The sequence below is a fragment of the Hypomesus transpacificus genome, chromosome 21 (assembly GCF_021917145.1).
Source record: "Hypomesus transpacificus isolate Combined female chromosome 21, fHypTra1, whole genome shotgun sequence".
Taxonomy (NCBI): domain Eukaryota; kingdom Metazoa; phylum Chordata; class Actinopteri; order Osmeriformes; family Osmeridae; genus Hypomesus; species Hypomesus transpacificus.
Genome location: NC_061080.1, coordinates 10031943 through 10056514, shown reverse-complemented (window position 1 = coordinate 10056514; position 24572 = coordinate 10031943). Strand labels below are relative to the sequence as shown.

Genomic DNA, 24572 nt, shown 5'->3' with positions numbered 1-24572 from the left:
CAAAAACATCCCAAGAGAGCATATTGAATTGCTTATCAACCACCATTTTTGTGATAAATGGTGCCACCCCAAAAAATCGTATTTACAAAAAAGTGCACATAAATAACGCCTTACTAATTTGAACCGCAGCATAAAACCTAGCATAGCATAGGACCCCAGTGCACTGGGTTCAAGGAACCATTTTCAAGTTTAGCAGACTATAGCAGAAAAGCTTGCTTGTTTTTCGTTTCGCAAGTGTCTCATGCTGTTTATTTGTGAGAAAGACAGGCTTGTTCCCACGCAGGTTCCACAGTGTACGGACCCTTTTAAATGCTCTCACATGTCTCAGGAGATGTGTGTGTGTGTGAGGACAGCGATGGTTCGGGGGCCACAGACAAAGTAACCTCTGTTTGGCTTCTCAGACAAACGCATCATTAGCCTTGTTGTCTGGGCTAAAGTGACTTGCATAACAACCCGGATTTTTGCCAAAGAAACCCCATTGAAAACACCACTTGTCAAAGTATTTTTTTGTACAAAATATTTAATAAATATTTTTCAAAACAAGACTTTATTGCCAGGATCCTCAAAACAAAATACTTTATTCTTAAGTTCTGAAATGCTAAAATCAAATGTACAATTTGTTTTGATTTATCCTCCATTATGAAAGATCCTAAAAAGGGCAAACTACTGAAATAAAACATCTTCACAGCCTCTTGATCTCCAATGAATTGAAGGCAATGTGTCACATGACAGTTTTACAGTGTTCTTATTGGACGACTCTCCTTCAAGTATTAACTTTATTCAAATGTATCTCCATTACGCTAATAAATGCAAATAGTAATTACAAATACATCAAAATAAGGTTTTTGGATTTGTCTTTGAAGGATTCAAGGACATTTATGAGTCCCATACTTTACACTTTGTTGTGTACTCACACTGTACATGCCGACTTGCTTGTTCCCTTAAATTATTTTTAGGGAGTGGCAAGCAATGTGTCTGCTCCTTTTTTACTTATAAGAACCCTGCAGCAGCAACATCATTCTATTATTATGTCATCTGTCACCTTGCTCCCATTTATATTTAAGTACTTACAATAAACATCCTGGCACATTTAACATAATATGGTATCCAACAACAAACTAAATGTACAAAATGTTTTTTTTCAGGCACAAAAATGCCCATCCTATTGTTAAAAAATAAACTATTCTTTCAAGAACACTTTTGGCATTTCTGAAACATACTGAAACAATATTTCAATCCACAAAAAAGGATGTTGGAAGCTTACAAAGCCGTCAAACCTTCAAATCAAAACAATGAATATAAATAAAAGGAATGATATTTTAAGGCTCTTTATTATTAAGTTAATAAACCAAATATACACAATGATTAATTAAAGATATGTACATATCTACATTGACACTTAAATTCTTCATATTGGCAGAAACTGCTGACAGACTCAACCTGCCCCAAAACAAAACATTTAATTGTAATAAATATTTTCTTTTTGATATTTGCTGTAGTATGGCACTGCACAAGCCTTTCAAAATACAAAACTAGTTCCAAGCTAGGATCCTACATAGATATTGCTTGCATAATATTATTGAGACAAAAACAAATTATTAGCTTTCAGAACAACGTAGAATTGCTTGTTAACCTACATTGCTTTGTCCCTTTACACAAAGCAATGCCTCAGAACTAGATTTGATTCAGACGTGAACCTGCAGCACCTGGAAATCCAGCCAACCACAGCCAATAGTTTTTTGCTAGTGTAAGCATATTTTGCTTGTCAAAACATAAATTAACCAGGGAAAGATAAAAAAATATTTTTAATTCAAAAACATAACCGTATGAACTATGGACTGTCCTCTGTATCGACTGTCTAGAGACAGTGAAACCATCTAATAAGACAGCTTTACGCTATACGATGTACTCCAATCGGTTTAAGCTCTGTGCTGACTCCAAATCCCTGTTGTCCTTTTTGTTTGTCCAGTTGTTTTTTTTTCCAGATGTGTGTTGCAGGCTTCTGTCCTCTCGGTCCACAAGTGTGTACGCTGGCTGCCTGGGAAACCTTGCCTTCTGAAGCCTTTTCTCCGACTCCTCATCTTCTGAATGCGTCCCGGCATCGGAGTTGTTCGTCTGAATCTTGGCGTTGACCGAGTTCTTGTCCTCAAAGAAGTGTGGGTGGTGGTGTTGGTCTTTGCCTGGAGGCAGGCTGCCAGAGGGGTTTTTCTCTATGGGGTTCTTGATCTGGTTGAGCTGCTCTCGGACATTGTTGACGGCATTGTTGTCCTCGGCGGTCACTGGCATGGCCTGGGTGTTGACCCCCGTGTGGGTGCTCTGCTTCCGCCGCCGCTTGAGGCACCATAGCAATGCAGAAGCCACGACCAGAACCCATATAACAATAATCAGGGAAACCAGAAGAGGCACCAGGTAATCTGCTGGGACAAGAGAGAGATACAGGGATGAGGGGGATGAGAAATCTAAAATGTTGTCTGAGCAAAGTTACAATTATCAAAACATGTCAATTACAATCCTGGGACAGAACGTCATCAAATGGTGGGTTGATATTGAAAACCCTCAACTGGTTGAGCAAAACTCAAAAACTAAGTCTGCTAGCTGGGGGAAATTCCATGTTTAATAACTAACAGATGCGCTTGAAAGGAAGATGTTTCTTACCGCTGGGAATGTGGCGTTGTCTCCTCTGGACGCGGACCTCAGCGATGGACGTGATGATAGTGTTGTTGCCGTTTCTCTTGCTGACCAAATCAATGATCTTGTCGGTGATCTCCTTGATGGGCGACTTGCCTCTCCTTGGATCTTCTGTTGACTTAAAATATCAGAGAAACTTGGATTACTCGTTTTTCCTGACTATAAAAATCACCTCATCCTACTAAGAGGAAACATAACCTCACCAATACTCGGCATAAACTACTTGGCTAAATTAACAACACGAAAAGCACAAATTCTCACACAAATTAAATTCTCACAATAATTCAGAGTGAACTTACGATGGTGACATGAATCTCGTTATTGGCGGTGAGTGCCGGCTCACAGGTCATGGAGACAGAGTACTCTGACGAGACGTTCCTCACCACGTACAGGCTCCTCAGCTCGTTGCAGATGTGCTCCACGGTAACGCCCTGGAACATGCAAAGATAGAAAGGTTGGAGGTTAAAGAGTTCAAGGAAACCAAAGCAAAGGCTCGTCCCTCATCATCAAGTAGAAATTGTTTAATCAAATTAGTTTGATTCTGTTGAAAAAATTGAAGATGTAACTGTTATCCTGTATAAGAATGATTCTGTGTTCAGCATTCCTTGTGTGTAGAGAAAGGCCTACCCCAAAATCTGAACTTTGGGTAACACGAGGCATAGGTAAACAAGGTGACCTGGGCTGACCACTGTCTTACTGGACAGGCCATAAAATATGTCTGGCCTTATCTGTGTTGGGTAAATCATATGGTCAAGCTTGCAGGGGTCAAAGAGCGCACAAACGCACACACTCAAACACGCACGCACACACGCGTGCCAGGTCTATGCAAGGAGCCAATGAAGAAGAGCCATGGAACATTTGCATGCCTTTGTCTTAACCAATGACTGCAAAGAGCGGGGCTGCTTAAATTGCTAGATAGCACAACATGCTAGCAGACAAACTTTGGAGCAAAATGACGTGTGATGTTTTTGTCTCCTTGTGGGCCGGCCGCAAGCAATAAAGCTTTCTTAAACTTGTTCACCGACTGACTGCAATGCTTGATAGATGAATATTTCTTACAGATTCCCTTAGACCACGTCTCAACCCATTTATTGTCTTTTCTAAGTGAATGAATGTATTGTTCATTATCCAATTCAGAAACCCATCGAGTGAACTGCTTTCTCCCCCAGGACTGTTCGAGGAAAATTAGGACTGAAATGTGTTTTCTTATCAACTCACTTGTGGCATTAGGTCCTTGTTGAAGGTAAATGTGACGTTGGCACAGTTGCCATCAGGTCGGCACTTGGCACGAACTGGGAAATGATGAGAGGGTGACCAGCACTCCCCCTGGTTAGGGCAGGGCTTGATGAAGCAACGCTCATCACGGATGGGCACGCAGGACTGGCCGGACGAGCAATCGCCTCCGCGGATTTTACCATGGAGTCTACATGGCTTGGGGCCGCACCAGATCTATAGGGAAACCATTGTAGAAACCGTTGAAGCCATTTACTATTTGGTCCGTTAACCAGCCACACCGTCTTGTTCTCAAATTGAAAAACCAAGAAAGCTTTAACGTTGTGCTGCTTTGTAGGTTAGGGTCGAAATGTATCACAGCCTGCTTTCAGTTTAATACAACTTGCAAAAACGTTTCACACCTTTGTACAAGACACCTTCCCATTGTTGCACTGGCAGGTGTTGCATTCATCATCCCACTTAGTCCCATCAGCAGCCACCAATCCATTGACAACACAGGGTCTCCCAGTGACTGCAAGGCATAGAAATAAATCAGAAATAAATAACAAGGAATCCACATCAACATTGCCTCAGACTTAACTGCTACTCAAAGGCTTAGTTTCTATACTTTGCCAAAAAAGTTGTACTCCATAGGTGAAGGTGCACCTTAAGAAGTGTAGTTCCTGACTCCATGTGGAGCGTGGACTGCTGGAAAGCGAAGGCTGCTTGGGCTCTTACCTTCTTGGCACCTGTGTCCGGTTCTGCCGGGTGGACACAGGCAACGGTAAGCGTTGATCTTGTCTACGCATGTAGAGCCGTAAGCGCAGGGTGAAGACTGGCACTCATTGATGTCTATGGACACATGCAGGCGAGAATGGCAACTGTTAGATTCCCAATCAGTTATGAACCTACCATAGACCCATCATCCTGAAATGCGTCTGTTCATCTGACCGACAAATGTGAGCAACTCAGGAGAGAGATGTAGAACAAGAATGACTTGTTTTTAACTTGTTCCAATCTAACTCAATACTCACTACGTTTACATGATGGTATCAATTCGAACCTAGCTTTATTTGGATAATGCTCATATTTGAGGCAACTGCTATTATCCTAATATATATGGCAGTGAATAAACCGAATGATTGGCCGAAAGCATGTCATATCCCAGTAGGGTTGCCAACCGTCCCGAATTGTCCGGGACATCCCAAATTGTCCGGGACATCTCGAATGATGGGTGATTTTGATTTGTCCCGTCAGGGACAGCTCCAGTCCCGTATTGCAATCACAGCCTCGCCGGCCAATAATAGGCTACTGTAAACGTGCCAAACCTCACGCAAACGTTGCTATGGAACACGGTTGTTGCTTATTGGTGACAATGGTTGGTTTAAGCCTAAAGCTTTTCAGTGTCTGTGGCATATGGTTTAAGTCTAATGCTTTTTCAAGAAATCAACATGAAATTTAAGAGAAACTTGTGATAATTGTCTTGACTATTACTATGAACAAAACATCCGAGCAAGTACAGTAGTGGTTTGCCAACATTACACTGAAATGAGTAGGTTTATGGTGACTAATGAAACCTTGCGATTTCCTTTATTGTTGGTTAGCTGTTGGCGCAGGCGCATAGAAAGTGTCCCTCATTTGGGGTTGAGGAAGTTGGCAACCCTATATCCCAGTATGATACGTGGCGCTGTTTTCATTACAACTAGTGGTGATACAGCCCTTTCCGCTTGACCTCTTCACCACTACCAACAACAACAACAACATCAACATTTTGAGAAAGACGGCGAACGGAGAGCAAGGTGAAGCTACGTCCCCTCTACATTTCGTGCATGATGACAATAGGAGTACTGCGAATGCAAACGGCGCTATTGGCTCGCGTTGTTTGTTTCCGCCGGGCCGGCTCCCGGCAAAGTCGACTTGTTGTCTTTTTTAACTTCCAGGTCACGACCTGGGAGGGAGGGCAGGGGGATCTCAAGCATGTGCAAAGACGCAGAGTCCAGTTTATATTCCAATTCACCCGTTTTCAAGCATGCGATGTCCGAATTATCAACTGACTCGGATCGAGTTATCTCGGGGTGTCGATCGGATTTTAGTCGGACTGCAGTTATTTGAACAAAGGTGTTTACAAGAAACGGATCATTCTATTTCAATCCAAATGTGATATGGGTGTGGCTCCAGAGGGTGTGACGGTAAGGCCGCACCTAAGGCTGGTGCCAATATAACTGGGTGTGAGCTTGTAGGGTCCGTATTTGAGGTGCACGCCGGCAGCATTGTTTGTCATGTAAGTTTGAGTCTTTTTAACCAGTGGCGGAACTATAGTTTTATACATGGGGTGGCCAAAGGGTGGCCAAGGCTACGTCAGGGGGTCCATAGTCCAGAGTCTTGGGTCACTGTTTTAATTAATATATACAGTATAATCTGCGTCTATAAGTGCTGGAACATATATCATATTTTTGGGGAAAAAAGCTCAAGCACCAGGGACTTATAATAGCATTTCTGTGTTACAGAAATAACACAGTACATAGTTTATTTACAAAACAAAGTGAATTTACAAACCCAAAAAAACACTGCAATTTGACTTGACAGGTACCAGAAATCAAGCAGAAATGGACTTGAAAAATATAAATAACTTGGTGCCCAACCACATTACATTCTTTCAACAAGAGGTCAAATGAAATGTCAATCAGCATCAAATTTCCAGTAGCGAATTACATTTTGGGGTGGCCATTCAGATGTCAGGGGTGTCCAGTGCCACCCCGGACACCCCTCTGGCTCCGCTACTGCTTTTAACGTGTCTTGAAAATGTTGTATGTTAGTCATCAAATGCATGCAAGACTTCGCAAGTAAATGTTGTATACTGGTGCGTGGGTTTGTTTGTAGCCGGGGCTGATTGCAGCGAGTGTCAGGAAGCTGATTTATGTCGTCTCATCGGCTTTCTGTGTTTTGGGTATGTGTTTGCCTATAATGATTTTAATAATGTATGGTTGCTATTTGTGCTATATTGTTGCCCTGTCTTATTTCATATTGTTTGTTTCCTAGATGTGGTCTATGTCACTGTTTCCTTGAGCGGTTAAACGCTGTTGGTAAATACCCGATCCACTACTGATCCTTATAATAAAAGCTCTATTTTTATACTAATTCTCAGAGCCTCTTTAGTGAGGGAAACCTGGGTGTACTGGGCATTACACAAATAAGCCAGTAATTCAACTCCATGTGAACGCAGTGACTGATTCGGGGTCTGGGAGTACAAGTAGTCAACAGTATCAAGATCTAAATATGCGGCAGGCTAACAGGGTCATGTTGCTCACATTTTCCATGACAATCTATAGAAGGGAACTAACTACACTAGGTTTCATAAGCCCTGGTTTGCGTGCTAACCATTGGTGTCCATTGCTAACTGGTTGGGGATGTCATCAGTGGTAAACAATACCTCAAAAAAAACAACCAAAGTATCTCAAAGCTCCTTTTAAAGGGATGGTTAGGGTATTAGACCCAAATCTGATTTAGGTTGACCTATGCCTTTAACAGGATCAAACCGCTTACTGAAGCATGAACACATCAAACCCATCAACCATAAGCCCTCAGCCACTGTGATGCCCTGTAGAACCATTGCATCCTTAATACAAAGTCCTGACCCAGCTCTGGTTTAGCCCTGACTTTTGTCACTGCTTAAGCATAGCAAACGGAGAAAGAGACAGACAATCAGAGAGAGAGAGAGAGAGAGAGAGAGGAGAGAGAGAGAGACAAACAGACAGTTTGCTCGGGTTACGGCTGCCATTTCACCAGGAGGAGGCATATGCGCATCCTGGTTTACGCCTGCTTTTAACAGGCGGAGAATTTTCAACGCAAAATAGAGGTGCGCTTTCACAGGCGGTTTTTGTAGGCCAACATACCGCCGAATACATACTTAAGCACACATTGAGCATTCCCTCCTATATCTTTATGGGAAACTCCCACTTTCCCCTGACCTTCCCGTGAATGCATATACATGACACGGAAAAGCGCAATTTGCCATTTTCAGTTCCCGCGACAGGCAATCTGCGCTTTTACCTCATTGCGGCATGTTTGTACATACCTCGCCATGCTTTTAGGCGCCTGAAGTGGGCGCAAAAGCGTTAGTACATGAGGCCCAGAGAGAGAGACGGAGAGAGAGAGAAAGAGACAGAGAGATACAGAGAAACAGAGAGATAGACACAGAGAGAGAAATGCAAAGAGTCAATTACTTACTAATCCTGCAGTCGGGCCCGGCAAATCCAGGAGCGCATTCGCACCGGTACCAGTTGTCCCCGTCCACACAGGTCCCACTGTTGTAGCTGGAGGAAGAAAGAAAAAAATATATCGAGTCATCTCCAAACCAATCACATAATAATTTATCAACAAGATCTAAGAAGGAATGTGTCAAGTCAGGGGAGTCAGGTGGCTGAACGGTGAGGGAATCTGGCTGGTAATCTGAAGGTCGCCAGTTCGATTCCCTGTTCAATGACGTTGTGTCATTGGGCAAGGCACTTCACCCTACTTGCCTCGGGGGGAATGTCCCTGTAGTTACTGTAAGTCGCTCTGGATAAGAGCGACTGCTAAATGACTAAATGTAAATGTAATGTAAATGTCAAGTCATCACAGTTAAATACGTGTATGCATGTAAATTGTAGTCATGTTGTTATGTTATCGTTAGGGTGCTGTGTGGTAGAATCAGAATGGGGAAATAAAAGGCATGATGGCCACCTAAAGTCTTAAGTCAGACGTGTGATTCCATCTACTGTTGACTGTGTACATCAGTATATAAGAACTGTGTGTATGTATGCACGTTTCAATGTGTGTATGTGGGAGTGTGTGTGTTTATCAGCAGTGGGACATTCCTAAGGAGAGATGTGTTTACTGAGGGTAATTTGGTTTGGGATTGACTTACCAAGGGTGGGGATGGCAGTCGTTGGAATCTGAAAAAAGGACAAATAAAAAAGGTGAGACACATTTGGGAGGTTCAGATACACTCAAAAAATTATTTGTAGGTGGGTTTTAGGTGAAAGCGAGCAATAAATCAAATGATCACTTATAAATAAATCTATAAAGAGAAACTATGTCTACTAAAACACATTTGTTCCTTCCACACTGCTACTCACTTTGCTTGCAGGTTAAGCCCTCCCACCCCTCCTTGCAGACACAAGTGAAGGAGTCTCTTTTGACCACGCAGGTGCCCCCGTTTTCACAGGGACTGGGTAGGCAGCTGCTGTTCTTCGCTAGGGAGACAAACATAACCTTTAGCCATCATGTCAGCTGGCAAACAGAACCTTTATCCAACAGGCTAGCATGTGAAAAACTCAGAAACAAACTCTGAAAACAAAGTGCAGAAAACCACAATGGAATTAGAATTGTCATACTGAAATGTGCACAGAAAATTACTACTGCAAATGTGTAAGCTAAGTTGTTGCGATGTAAAGGTTTTCTTGACGTTTAATAGTTTTGATGGTGTATATCTTGGTGAGGGCCGGTTTGCTAAATTCACCTATATTACAGGTGGCCCCCTCCCATCCAGCTGCACACATGCATTTGAAGGCATCCCCTTCGTCGTAGCATGTTCCGCCGTTGTTACACGTCGCCTCGTCACACTGACTTTGCCCTGGGTAAACAGCAGACTCGTGTTAGCGATAGCTAGCTAACATGCGGCAGTCAAGCTCACTTTTGGGTCAGTCATAGTTAAAACCTGCCGTTTAAACGGGAGTCAGATGGCTGAGCGGTGGGGGAGTCGGGCTAGTAATCAGGAGGTTGCCGGAAGGAATCCTCGCCGTGACAAATGACGTTGTGTCCTTGGGCAAGGCACTTCACCCTACTTGCCTCGGGGGGAATGTCCCTGTGCTTACTGTAAGTCGCTCTGGATAAGAGCGTCTGCTAAATGACTAAATGTAAACCTGAGCTGTCTCTGCCTTTGTGAACACAGCAGACGCACATATGGCGACAAGCACGCACATGCGCCACAACATCACACACATACGTGCGCAACTCAAGCACTTACATGACCACCAACATTACATTTGTGAATTGTCCTAAACACAATTTACACTGGAACCCACCTCCCCACCAAACCCCACCCCCTCACCCCCGGACTAAACACATATCTCGTGGAAGGAAACCTTGTGTATTAGTTGCTTACTTGAGTGGCAGGTTTTTCCCTTCCACCCGTTCTGACACTCGCAGTAGAAGTCATTCACCAAGTCTCGGCACGTGCCACGGTTGTGGCAGGGGCTCCTGCTGCAATCATCAATGTCTGAGCAAGGGAGAAGGGGGATTGAACATGAACACTTCTGACAGCGTGCAGGGCATCTTGAAAGACCCCCAGGTTAGACCAGTTTTAGAAGGGCATTCATCTGTAGCCCCCCCCCCCCCCCCCCAGAGCAAGATTGACACATTTAACTGTATATATTAACTATAGGGTTTAAAATATATATATAACACAAATATATATATATTCACATATATATATATATATATATATATATATTCACATATATATTTGTGTTTAGCTACACTATAAGGCTAATTGTAAGACATGTAATACCGTGTGGGAAAATACATGGAAGTCAGTTCATAAAGTGGAAAAACATTTATAAAAGGCATGTTATATACTATACATTATGGTAATTTCTAAAAAAGGAAACTGAATAGAAAGTGGGAGACAGACCCCCCAGAACAAAGACACTGGTAGAACTTACTGTTCTCACAGTTGGGTCCCTCCCAGCCCTCCGCACAGATGCACTGGTACAGGTTGACTTTGTCGATACATGTTCCCCCATTCTGACATGGCCCGCTCTCACAGTCATTTATATCTGGGATAAAGACAGAAAGACAAAACGAGAGAGATGGGGAGGGAGAGGGAGAACAAGAAATAGGGATAGAGAGGAAAACAAAGTAACAGGCAGAGTGAGAGGGAGGGAGAAAGAAAGCATGCAATAGAACCATGCAAACCACCAAACTCTTAGAACCTGTCAATCCCTAGGTTGTTCCCTATGAGTTTCGGGTTGTCCATAGTCCAGGAACAATGTTCAGGCACACCCACTTTCAGTAATTACCTGGATGATGAGCTGAATCAGGTTAGCTACAATAAGGGCTGAAGCAAAAAACGTATTGGACTGTAGCTCTCCAGGAACAAGGGTTTCACAGCTTAGCTCTACCCCATTTAAGGAGTCAGAACACTGCCTTTCAGTTGACTTGAAGCATTATCCCCTTGAGCCTCGTATACTGTACTTTGACCATCTCAGGTCAAACAACTAAGCACATAAACTCCCCCAGAGTGACTTATTTTCCTTGGTGTCACTCAAAAACAAAGCAGAGCAAGGTGGGTGGGTGGGTGGGGAGGGAGGGAGAGGAGTAGGAAAAGCACAAACAACCAGACTTCCTGGCGGTGGTAGTGCGGTGGGGGGGGGACTAATTTAACAACTTCTGGCCCCCGTCCCCTGCCTCCCGTTGGCCTGTGAAGGCTAGGGAGGTTGATTAATCTTACCCGCGGCCTGAGACAGGATAGGCCTTGCCTGGGGCCTGCCCCTCCCCTCCATCAAAACTGATAACCCCTGCTTACAGACAGGCTGGTTCGCGTGACTTCCTACAAGTTAGGCCGCTAGTCAGCTACCCTCACATCAATCAAATGGAGCGGGGCCACTGATGCCAAAAGTATGGCTGAGGGGGGGGTCTCCACTCCAAACCCAGGGTCTCTATTAAGAATGTGTCGAAGATAAGCGTCACCGGTTTGGATGGAGCTACCGGACATTCCGCACAGTATGTTTTGTGATGTGTAGCGACAGGGAAGAGGTAATTAGTCAGTAGTTGTTATGACAGCTTCTGAGATGCTTGTGTGACTGACTTTTGGCCTACTTTGGTTTGAGAAAGCACACACACATGGAAAATCAGTATTAAGGCCTGCCAGTGCCACCAGAGGGTCTTGAGGACTTAACAATCCTTCAAAACACCTCATTGCCCTCATATCTCTTTTTCTTTTGGGGGGGAAAACCCCTCTTATCTCTTGCAAATGGCACCATTTTCTACCCATTTATCCTTCGACCATTCACATGAATATCCATTTCTGGACTAAACACAGGTATAACTTACTCTCATGGCAGTAGGCGCCTGTGAATCCTTCTTCGCACTCGCAGCTGAACTGGCCACCAGCCTGGCTTCGGCAGCGCCCGTGGGGACCGCACACGTTGGATGAAATGAGACGTACCCCTCCAAGGGTGCTGTTGGACGCCACAGCAACTGTGCAGCTGTCAATCACTGCAGAGGAAGGAACAGCAAGGCGCAGGAAACGATTAGTGCTATTAAAAGGCGGTAACGGTAATGCTGATGTGTTTCGTGCGAGCAGATGTATATTTCGGATTATTTGGTTCGCTGTTATATCTGATAAAGCAATGAAAATCAGAAAATCCCAAAACACACATTTTCAATCGTTCTTTTATGTCTGTTTATGGGTTAGTTCTTGCACTAATCAAAGGCTGAAGCCTCTAACACACACACACACACACCTTCCATGGTACCAATCACCAAGGGGGGTAAACAGAGAATTTACCAGGAAGAACACACTGAACTTGGCAGCTTTTTTTCTGGGCCATTTTCGAGAGGTGAACAAAGGCGGGAGGAGGGAACATTTTCAGAAGCTTAGGCATTCTGTCAGAAGGTGGTGTTTGAAGGGAGTGTCCTTGTCAAAAGGAGTTTGGCAGTGGCAGGATAAAAACATGAAACCAAATCTTAACCCTTCCCATGGTAACAAGGCCCTGGGGGAGAGGGCAGAAAATGGGTTTGTGATGTGGCTCGCTAATGCTAGGCCTCCAAACAACAATGGGATGACACACTCAGCACAATGGCCTTGAGTTAGTGAAATTATCTTACAGCTCTTCTGTCCTCAAGATTGAAGATTCAGGGGTTAGCTTGTATTAGGTGTTAGCCTAGCCAGTTAGCTTAACCAGTTAGCCTACCCTTACAAAAAAGAAGTATACTTTATTTTGTAAGTATACTTAGTATAAAAAGTATCCTATTATCATGTTACTTAAAGTATACTAGCAGCGTACTTATTTATATACAATTTTTGTACTTATTTATATACTATTTTTGTACTAAGTAAACTGAATTGGCCCAATTTTTAGGTCACTTAGTACACTTTAAAGTACACTTAGTGTATTTCAAGGTTTACTTTTGAATACTGTACAGTAGACTGTGTAGTGCACTTTCAGTTCATAAAGTATACTTCCCAAAGTACTTAAAAGTATACATTGGAATACTCTAAAGTAACCTGTGTAGTGCACTTTCAGTTCATGAAGTATACTTCCTAAAGAGCCTCGAAGTATAATTTGCAATACTTTTTAGTGCACTTTCAATTAATGTAAGTACTTCAGGAAGTACACTTAATAAATACAATTTTACTATTATATTATAATGTTTAAGAGCCCCTCAAACGCTTCAGATTATAAATCACTTAGCGAGAACGGGGGCCCTTGCAAAGTTACACTGCCGTTTTTTGGCTGAAAGAAGCTATTCACTGCGCAAGCGTTGACATTTTAAGAATCCAGCTTTTCTTAAGAAACGTAACAGTAATTTAACTCATGGTTACAATGGTAAACCACCACAAGAATGAGCATGCAACAAAACACTACATTCTAAGCAGACACATTTAGAAAACGAAATTCATGAAGTTACATTTGTATTTTGAACAAACGGCAAACTTATAAGCAAATGTTAACACTATTCACCGCCTTGCATCATGGGAATATACCAGCCAATGAGCCACGTTATTTTCATTTTTTCACGTCGTTATTTTGTTCTTCAGTCAGTTTGACAGTATAACCTTCAAATGCATAATACAACCCTTCTGTCTGCTTCTTTCTCAAGTAGCTTTTTCTTTTTTTCCATTAATACTCCAATTGATAATTATTAGTATAAGATTATAGGGCATCAGAATGTTTTGGCAGTAATTAAGGTTACAGCTTCAGTACCAAAAAAGATTCAATGTGCAATGCATAATAGATTTTCATAGACATGAATAATTAGAATGAGATGGATCAAAAAAAATTGACCTGTAATGTACTTACTAATTATTTTGACTGTTTTTGCTGTTTAATAATAGAAAAGATACATCCTACTCCAGAAGAAATCTATACCATTTTCTGTTTCTAAGCATACTTCTTAAAAGTATATCAAAAGTGAACTATTTTCAAAGCATACTTAAAAGTACATCAAAAGTGAACTATTGTCTAAGTATACTTCTTACAAAAGTGAACTATTTTCAAAGCATACTTAAACGTATATCAAAAGTTAACTATTTTCTAAGTATACTTCTTACATAAGTGAACTATTTTCATAGCATACTTAAAAGTATATCAAAAGTGAACTATTTTCTAAGTATACTCCTTAAAAGTATATCAAAAGTGAACTATTTTCAAAGCATACTTTTAAGTATATCAAAAGTGAACTATTTTGTAAGTATACTTCTTAAAAGTAAATCAAACGTGAGCTATTTTCTACGCATTCTTCTTAAAAGTATATCAAAGGTGAACTAAAAGTGTACTATCCATATTTTAGTATACTTATAGTATACTTATTTTTTGTAAGGGTAAGAAATGCTTAGTCGACTCCTTACAACACTGAATACCAAAATAAAATTAGAAAAAGGAAATATCAGAATGCAATATAAACCTTTGCAGGGGGTGGTGCGACAATGGTCCTTAAGGCGGGAACAGTTCTTGCCCTCGTAGTCTTCGGGACATTTGCAGAAGTAATCTGTTGCCAGATTGAAACACTGGGCACCATTTTGACACAGGCTTGGCATGCAGTAATCAATATCCAGCTGAGAAGGTGAGATAAAGAAAAATATGACAATTAGACTCAAATAAGGACAGGCAAACCTATAATTTGGCATTGCCTATGGTAATACTCTCTACATTACCATGGAAACCAGATCAAGAACCAAAGGCCAAATCTCAACAAATGGTAAGGTCTGAAGGGGGGGTGGGGGGTTAGATTTGGCAGATAAAAGTTTGTTTGTTGTGCATCCAAGTGCTAACAAGCGAGACAAAGCCGTGGTTTCATGTTGCACCGATCCCTGAGTGAGACACGGGTGTGGGTACATTACAGCGGAAGAGATGGCGAAAAGAGAGAAAGGCGAGTGAAGGATAATAGCGACAACATTGAGGAGGGTATGAAAACAGATCATGGCCAAGAGATTAAGAGTTTGAGAGCTGCCCTGTAACAGATTAAAACATCCGATTACCTCACCTCCCACATCCTCCCATTAACCATTAACTCTATGGGTAAGCACTTATCTAAACTTGTATCCATGACTTGGGAAGATTATGCCTTCTCTGCTGAGGCAGAGCCTTGATCTAAAACCAGGTAGGGATGTTTTGATGTGAGGACACATTTGATTCTCTAAATCTGTTGTTGTTTGGGAAACGCCTACCCACCATGGAGATTCCTTGATGGTGGGAGTGTTCTGATGACTGCTCACCTGACATAGTTGGCCAGAGAAACCTGATGGACATAGGCAATGGAAGCCTTTTGTGTCATCCTGGCAACGACCGCCGTTCAAACAGGGGCCACTGGCACATTGGTCGATGTCCTTCTCACAGTGCTCGCCACCAAAGCTTGGTGGACATGTGCATCTGTACCCGTTCACCATGTCCTGCAAGAAAGAGAAGGAGACAGAGAGAGAGAGGGAGACAAAGAGGGAGAGAGAAGGACACAGAGAGAAAGAGAGAGAGGGAGACAGAGAGAGAAGGAGACAAAGAGAAAGAGAGAGAGGGAGACAGAGAAAAAAATCGGCGGTGAGGGTGGGTGGAATGGGTGTTATAGAAAACAAACAATTGTGAGTGGGACACACACACAACTGCAATTGAAAATGAAAAATTTCCGGGCAGGGGACAAGAATGTTTATGGTAATCTGATCTATTGTATGGAAGCCTTCCGTCTATCCACATCCCTTGTCTCTGTGTCTCTCTCTCTCTAACACACACAGATACTTCTGTCTGTGCTCTTAGAGCAGTATATACTATTGTCAGCATATACTATTTTTAAAACGTCTACAAAGAATGAAGGCAGAAAGGGGTAAAAAAATAAGTCAAAACTTTCTATCAATCTGATCAAACAGAAACACATACCTTACAGGTTCCACCATTCTGACATTGGCCCTGGCAGTTGTTGACATCTGATGGTACAGTAACATTATAATTCACATTGTAATAATTGAAATGATAAAATATTTGTCTAAAAAAGGGGGCATCACTTATTTTTTTATTAAAAAAACATTATGTACACCATTTGACTCCACTAAGGCATGGCCCTGATAAGAACTCTTGTCAAGATTTCCTGTGAGCTTTCCTCCAGATAAGATTGTTAAGAATGGGTGGGAAAAGCACAGTGATTCACGCTGCCTTGGTTAGCCAAGCCTTCACACAATTGTTTTGGGCGGACGTTATCTTAACGTTATCGTCTGCCTGGCAGTGCAAGCAAACCTAATGACTTGCGATAAAAGTGTGTTGTTCTTTTACTAAGTAATTGTTTTTCCCTCTTCTTCTGCACTAGGCCATTTCCACACTGACCACTCCCCTGGTCCATAAAACACTCAAGGGCTTGGCCAGGTCCTGAAGATGAACGATAGCCTCAACCTTTTACGTGGAGCAGCCATGAAAAACACTGCCCCCCCCCACACACACACACGTCACTCCCTGTTTGAAGTGAGTCTAATTACAATCAGTCGGTCTAACCTTGCTAGCTTCTAGTTCTAGATGGCTCTAGAAATAATTATTGTTTGGCCTCTGTGTAAGACGAGCCACCTTAAAAATAATGTGCTGTAGGAGTGAGGCTGGAACCAAAGCCTGCATTCTCTGAGCTGCCATCACGATACCTACAAGCGGTTGTTTCTCTGGTTACTTACTTGTGTCACAGTTCTGGCCCATCCAACCGGGAAGGCACTCGCAGAAGTAGCTACCAATCAGGTTGCGGCAAGAATTGGAGTTGACGCAAGGATCCATGTCACACTCGTTGGCGTCTAAAACCCCATGATGACAACACCAAAAAAAGAGAAAAGGAATTCCAGTGTCAGATTGAGAGGTCTGTGTAACCTAGCAATGGAATGTGTGTGTGTGGTGGGAGGTGGTGGTCAGCCCGCTTTCATTCTAGCGTTCTAGAAGAGTCTTGTCTGTTACCATGGAGAAAAAATATTGGGACAAACAAACAAACAGAACTATGCTGCCAGAGGTGGATGGTGAATTGGTGAAGGTTGTAGGGGGGGGGAGGTTAAAATAAAAGGCCAGAAGAAAGAAAGAGATTGTGGAGGAAAAGTGTGGGGCAGTTGGGGCCAGTTGTTAGTGGATTAACAGCAGTGAATAGAGTTTACGGCACCCACCAACATCTTCACAGCAACCCCCCGTCCCTGACCTCGTCCCAAAGGAGTCATTCCTTAAAGGATGATCCTGCCCCTACAGATTAGGAAATCCCACATTAATCCCTTGCCACCAAGGACTCCCAAAAGGAGCTATGGAATGGAATGCAATGCCCAAAAGACCTCAGCACCATCACAGAGGGCTCAATGTGTGAGAAATCAGGTTTTTAACCACCAGGCCAGGGACCTGCTGCGTGGGCACATTTCCATTCCATTCTTTTTCATTCTAAAACCCTCCAGAGCACTGTCCCATGATTGTCCCTGTCCACTGGTTGTCTAACACAGTGGTTCTCAACCCTGTCCTCAGGGACCCCCTGTCCTGCATGTTTTAGATGTTTCCCTGCTCCAACACACCTGATTCAAATGCATGTTCGTTACCAGGCTTCTACAGAGCTAGATAACGACCCTTTTATTTGAATCAGGTGTGTTGGAGCAGGGAAACATCTAAAACATGCAGGACAGGGGGTCCCTGAGGACAGGGTTGAGAACCACTGGTCTAACATATACATATTTGTGGGTTTTTGGGAAAATTAGGGATGCACCGAATCCAGGATTCGGTTTCGGCCAAATATTGGGCTTTTTGACGGGATTCGCATTCGGCCAAACCTTTTTTCGGTCAAACCAGATTTTTTTTTCACCCAATCCGAACCCTGCGCTTGGTCTACGCGCGCTACGCTGGTCAACATAATCAGTGTTTCCCACACATAGACTAATTTGTGGCGGTGCGCCACAGAATCGACACCAGCCGCCACATATTGCGTTTCGTAAAATTTTTTTTTTAACACTATTTAGGTTAAAACACGAAGTGTATTCGTTCAGCTTAATTTCCTTTCCCTGCTCTCCCTCCGTCTCTCTGTCACTCACGCGTCTTTCTCACATACGCACACAGTCACAACGTCAGCACACGTTAGCAACGATGCATATCTACGCCATTCTAGTAGACCGACAGCTATATCAACGAGCCTTCAGCATTAGTGCTGTAGCTAAAAGTCGAGTAAAATTTAGGCTACTCTTTGCTAGGTACCTACGAACATGTCTTAATCAAAGGTTCCCCTTCGTTCTTTTGGTGAGAAGTCTCAGGAGCTAGCTACTTATACCGGCGTCATGGAGCCGACTAGTTAAATAGTTATTTAGCACTAGCGTTGCTACCTGCATATGCAGAAATTATTTGTCTGTTGTTGATTTTGTGACGGTGTGAATTATTTTCACCCCCCCCCCCCCCCCCCCCCCCCCCCCGCCACAAATTGCATTTGAATCTGTGGGCAAAAACACTGATAATGACGCCGACGTTGATTACGGGATTCGGGAAGGTTTTTACGTAGGTGGACTGTTGAATGCAGTAGGCTGAGAGAAAGTGAAAATGGAACTTGTGAGCAGAAAAAGTGTTGTTTGGCAGTACTTTCAGTCAAAAGAAGGCGATTCGAGTCGAGCTACATATTCAATTTTGCAATACCGATTTGTCTCGTGGTCATACCTGTCAACATTGGAGTACCAAAATCCGGGAGATTTTTTTTTGGGGGGGGGGGGGGGCTTAATATAATGGGACTTATTCATGTTTTTTTTATTTCTTTTTATTGTAACATTGTGCCATTTTCAGTTCACTCTGTAACCCCAATTTTTTGTGGCTGATTTGAGCAAAAAAGTTTTTAAAGGCTTTATGTAAAACAAACAAACATAGCCGCCTTTTCAATTGGTAAAACATTGTCCAGTTAAGGTACTTACGTTTACGTTTCTTGGCCTGGTTTTCCATCTGTATATTGGCCGGGTTTCCCAGATTCGTTAAGAAGCTCTTAACTCTAAGATCTTCTTAAGAACGTTCTAAGAGCGTTCGAGAGCGCCCTTAGAACGTTCTTAAGACGCTCTTAGCGTTAAGAGCTTCTTAACGAATCTGGGAAACCCGGCCATTGTCTCCACTAGCTAGCTTTTGATCTGTCAGTGTCACTGTAGTGTGCATAGACGTTCATTTGGAATAGACCAACCGTCCTGGGGGAAAGGGGGGCCGGCCAACCATGTTGCTGGCCAACCGTGTCGCTCAATCTTCTGCCGAAATGTTATTAGTAGTAAAAAAAAATATATAAGGCAAGCAAATTATAAGGCAACCAGAAGTGCTTCGGCCCATCGGGAATTCTCCAGGTGCTCCCGATGGCCAGTCCGCTACTGTGTAGCCTACTGTTAATTTGCAGCAATATATATTTTTTTGCCGTAGCACCACCTGAGACTTTTGCCATTTCTACAAGTGATTCTGTATCAAAAATCAACCGTGTATTTTTCAAATTCTCCCACCTACCTGCGGAGATATCAACAGCGCAACTGGGTTGTAGGTTGCGGCATAGAATATAGTTAATATAGACGGGCTCTGGTTGCGGTCACAAATGGGTTGAAAATTGTATGATAGCCTATGTATTATGTGAGTAGGATGCGTTTCATACAAGATCTGGCAACTGGACAACATTGAAATCATATATTGATGTGAATAGTTATATAACAAGGTTTGGCCATACAAATTACGGGAGTTTCACGGGAGTAATGACAAAACGGGAGGGGGGCGGGAGATGGGTGTGAAATACGGGAGATTCCCGGGGAAAACGGGAGTGTTGACAGGTATGCTCGTGGTTATAAATACACTGCTGTGGACGTTGTTTACTTCATTAATGTGTTTACTGTGTTAATGGGCTGAGGATGGGAGTAGGTTTCGGTATTCGGTTTTGGATTTGGCCGAATCTTAACCAGTGGATTCGGTATTTGGCCGAACCCAAAAAATCTGGATTTGGTGCATCCATAGGGAAAATATATAAATATACTGAATAAATAGGTAAGAAACCAAACAGAGGAATGACTAGAGAGGTCACAGGTACTGAAGCAAGCTGGACTATTTTGGGATTGATGAGGACTGGAGGGTCAAGGACCAAGATGAGTTGTGGCTTTTAAAATGTTGGGAGAATGATGGGAAGAAGAAGAAGAAAAAGCTCAGTGGGATTCAGGTGAACTGAAGGGATTCAGGTGAAGCTACCGATGAGGCAGGTCTTGCCAGTCCACTGGGATGGACAGGTGCACTTGAAGCCGTTGACCTGGTCCTGACAAGTGCCCCCATGGCTGCAGGGATTGGGGAAACATTCATCCACATCTGACAAAAGGAGGAGGAGAGGACACGTTTAGCCTCCCTCCTGGGATTTCAGTACTAACTTTCTTATTACATTACATTTCATTTAGTCATTTAGCAGACACTCTTATCCAGAGCGACTTACAGCAAGTACAGGGACATTCCCCCCGAGGTAAGTAGGGTGAAGTGCCTTGCCCAAGGACACAACGTCATTTGGCATGGCCGGGAATCGATCTGGCAACCTTCAGATTACTAGTCCGATTTCCTAACCGCTCAGCCATCTGACATCTGATTATTAAATCATACATGTCTATATGAGCCTCCAAATGCATTTCTCATGCGACGTTGCAATTCTACAGGGGTGTCAACAATCCTCAGAATCCCACTCCCATTCGTCCCCCCGTGCACCCATCAGGTCTTACTGCTGGTGCAGTAGGGCCCACTCCAGCCGAGGGCGCACTGGCACTCGAAGCCCTGGCTGGTCTCCACACAGCTGCCCCCGTTGAAGCACGGCTCCGACAAACAGGCATGCTCCGCTGCATTGGAAGGAGAAGGAGACAAGAAAGGCTCTGGATAAGAGCGTCTGCTAAATGACTAAAACAAAGAAAGAAAAACTAACATTAAGGCCTGAAGTGGATGAGAAGGGGAGTTTAGAAAGAGAGGATCAGAGAGAGTGACAATATGAGTGAATGACAAAACAAGTTGGAAGAAGAAGGGGGGGCGCTGAGAGGAAGAAGGAGAGAAAGAGCGAAAGAGGGAGCGAGAGAGTTTTTCTCTGTGGTTCTCACATTGCAGGAGGGTGAGGTAGGTGCTGGGTTCCCCCCCATAGCTCATGTCAGTTCCCACCGGTTCTCAGTTCTCTCAATTGCTACCGCCAACGGAGTGGAAAGCCCCTTTGCTCTCTTGCTAACCAGCTCTGGACCACACCATGCGGAGGCTCAGTGTGTGTGTGTGTGTGTGTGTGTGTGCGCAAGTGGAACAAAATGAATTTTGAGAGAGAGAGAGAGAGAGAGAGAGAGAAGGTGATTGAGTCGAGGAGAAAAATGCTGATGCAGAGGTAACGAGAGGGAGAAAGTGACAGATCAGGAGAGAGACGGATGAAGAGAGAGACAAAGAGTGAGCGAGCATAATAATGGATGGGAGTGCGCAGCAAAAAGGCAGAGGCCAAACCAGATGGGAAAAGATAAGGCAATGGAATGCGATGGCAGAAATTGTCACCGCAAATGATGGAGTGAAAAAGAAACCCCATGTAAGGGGAGGAAAATAAGGAATTATGGTATTTAAGAAGCTCGTGTTTGCATAACAAAAACAAAATAAGAAAAGAAAATGGCCCAATATTCCTCTCACTAGCCCCTAACGGGGGTGTGGAGGGGACTAGCAGGAAGCCGTCTGTCACGCCGCACTGACCCACACGGCCACGCACCATGACTTCTATTTCAGTGCATATCATCCTCTCCCTCAACAACAAGAGGGGAGGAAATGGAGAGAAGAGACGGAAAGGGGTGAACGCCATGAGTCACTATGGATTTCTCCTCCACTAATCAATGAATGGTTTACATTCTTAGCTGGGATCGCTTGGAGGGGAGAATGAAGACTGTCGACTGGTGACAAGGCTTTAGGCGGCGAGGGAGGTAAATAGGAGGGACAGAAGACAAGGAAGAGGGAATATAGAGGGATAGACCATACGGAAGTGTCTCTCTCTCTCTCTGTCCCTCCTTCCCCTCTCTGAGATGACCGGCAGCGATAGCTTTCAGGAGGAGATAGAGAGAGTGACAGAGAGAGAAAACTGAAGGGGCAACTCTCCTAGACAAACACTAACCCCATACTTCCAACTGCCAAAGCCTACAAATGGGGCTTCATCCACAATTAGCTGAGTTATGCCTCAGATGACCCCATGCTTAAACAAGGCCTCCTGTCGACTTACTCACAACACACTATATACAAACTTTATTGACCAAGTTTAAGTTCAAACAAACATAGCTAATTTTACTTAAATCACAAACCCTTTTCCAGAAACTCATGTCCTTAAATAAATCATGTGTAACCATAATTGTTAGGATAGTATCCTAACCTAAGAGATATTCACACCCGAAACAACCTTCGGGTGTGGGACAAGTTATCTGGATAAATGTAAAAAAATATATACACATAATAATAAAGGGGCAGATTCATTCTCTGGTTCCCTTGGCAATGCCTTAACCAGGCAACATCCTCTTGGGTGGAGTGACCATGGGATGAGGACACTGAGCACCCCAAAGAATGCTGGCCAGGAACCTCCCTGCACGGATAGGTTAAGCTCAGAACTGACCCTTGACCCCTGAACTGCGACACAACTTCCCACAGAGTCTCAGGGACGATTGCGATCTGGTCCCGGCCAGGAGTTAAATCACGTGAAGAACTCATGAGCTAATCAACAAGCTACGTGAACGTTACACAAGTTTTGAGTTATGAGAATGAAGCAATCAAAGGTAAAAGTTGAAAGAAAGGAAGTGAGTAGAGTCTCTAAGACAAATAGTAAACAAGATTGATAGAGTGAGATAAAAGACAGTGTAAATTTAAGCAATAAGCCCCAAGAGGCCGTGGTTTACGCTGATTTTAGAACAGGTAAGGGGAGTTGTTAGGCGCGAAGCGGAGTGCCGAAAACCCCCTTACCTGTTCTAAAATCAGCGTAAACCACGGACTCGCGGGGCTTATTGCTTTTCTAAAACTGTTACTACAAATATTTGATATGGTTTCATCAATAAAAACAATTAGAAACAAAATAGTTTAATAATAAACCGTCATTCTACCGCTACTACAAAGTATAGTTCCTACATAAATCGTTGCCACGTAACAGCCAGATGGACATCTTTGCCGTCTTTTTCCATTTGAAATTTTCGATGCGCAGTAATATGGAATGTTAAAGAATGTTATGAGGACAACCTGTGAGGTTATGCTGGATTTTACAACGGCATGGAACGCGATATAGCCAATCACAATCAAGGATGGGAACAAACAGTTTTAGAAGACTAGATTATCACCACTGTGTTTACATCTACAGTGTATCATTTGATATCTTTCCAATGTGTGACGGCCAAGTTTGGCTGAGGGACACTCACCTCTCTCACAGTTGACCCCGGAGTAGCCTTCAGGGCAGGCACAGTGGTGCTTGTCAGGCCCTGTGTTACTGCAGGTCCCCCCATTCAGACAAGGCTGGCGTGTGCCACAGGAGTTCAGATCTGGATGACAGGATTGGACCATCATGAACAAAAATCAGGGGGGTGGGGGGAATGTTCAATTTTTCAGACATCGATATAGCTGCCTAAGCACCAGGGAGTGTCATCTGTGTGTGTATCCTACTACTGAACACACACATCTGGGTTCATGTCTTCCATAACATAATAGTTCCTCACACTCATCTGTGTGTTCTTTGTGTGTTAGTCCTTGTCCTCTTACCTTTGTCACAGAGTTGGCCTCCGAAGTTGGTGTCACACAGACACTGCCATGGTTCCACACAGGTGCCATAGACACACCCAGGGTGAGGGATGCACTTGTCGCAGTACTCCCCCTGCCATCCATACAGACACCTGAAGCATACACATACACAAAGGGATTTATAAACAGACTCAAAACATTTTGGATTGGACAGGGTCAAACACTGCTCCTTGTCTTGTCAGGAGAAGAGCTTGTCTGGACACGGCACCAGAAAGGGTGGCTGAGTCATAACAAAAACAGATGGAACTCAAGCACATAACCATACAATCTTTCCCCTTGTAGACATCACCACCCTCGCTCAGGGTAATCCATGATCCCAGTGTTTATAGCCAAAAAAGTGAGAATAAACTGCAAAACCAATTGACAATGTTGCACCAGTATAGAGTGAACTACAAACTATTGTATGCATATGGAGTGAGCCAAAACAAAGTATTCTACAATACCAATACACACTAGTTCTGTTTTCAGCTGGGAAGCTAAAAGGCGTAACAATAGTTAAAAAACTTGAAGTGCTTACTTGCAATCGCCTGGCACTTTACAGGATCCATGTTTTGTGCTACAGCCCTGCCGGCAGATAGCTGGGTAGCAGACAAAGCACAAGTGAGAGAGAGAAAGAGAGATAAAAGTGTAACATGATGACTAGGAATAAACAAGGGCATGAGAAAGAAAGTGATGTGGAGAATA

The 24572-nt window shown here is 43.4% G+C and overlaps 1 protein-coding gene across 2 annotated transcripts in view; it reads right to left on the bottom strand.

Annotated features, from left to right (window-relative positions):
- Nucleotides 1-559: 559 nt before the first annotated feature.
- jag1a (jagged canonical Notch ligand 1a) overlaps nt 560-24572 on the bottom strand; it is a 40243-nt gene continuing 16230 nt past the window's right edge. Inside the window, exons 5-26 of one of the 2 annotated variants that reach the window (XM_047044297.1) lie at nt 24406-24466; nt 23850-23980; nt 23513-23632; nt 20837-20950; nt 20325-20438; nt 16808-16921; nt 16032-16078; nt 15383-15556; nt 14572-14722; nt 11995-12159; nt 10605-10718; nt 10046-10159; nt 9401-9514; nt 9018-9134; nt 8807-8834; nt 8128-8213; nt 4639-4752; nt 4323-4432; nt 3907-4137; nt 2988-3119; nt 2656-2806; nt 560-2414 (exon numbers count right to left, since the gene is read on the bottom strand). In XM_047044297.1, the coding sequence (XP_046900253.1) occupies nt 1897-2414; nt 2656-2806; nt 2988-3119; nt 3907-4137; nt 4323-4432; nt 4639-4752; nt 8128-8213; nt 8807-8834; nt 9018-9134; nt 9401-9514; nt 10046-10159; nt 10605-10718; nt 11995-12159; nt 14572-14722; nt 15383-15556; nt 16032-16078; nt 16808-16921; nt 20325-20438; nt 20837-20950; nt 23513-23632; nt 23850-23980; nt 24406-24466 (3020 nt within the window). In that variant the 3' untranslated portion in view covers nt 560-1896. The remainder of the gene's footprint in view (nt 2415-2655; nt 2807-2987; nt 3120-3906; nt 4138-4322; nt 4433-4638; nt 4753-8127; nt 8214-8806; nt 8835-9017; nt 9135-9400; nt 9515-10045; nt 10160-10604; nt 10719-11994; nt 12160-14571; nt 14723-15382; nt 15557-16031; nt 16079-16807; nt 16922-20324; nt 20439-20836; nt 20951-23512; nt 23633-23849; nt 23981-24405; nt 24467-24572) is intronic. The other variant, XM_047044298.1, reaches the window with a different exon arrangement.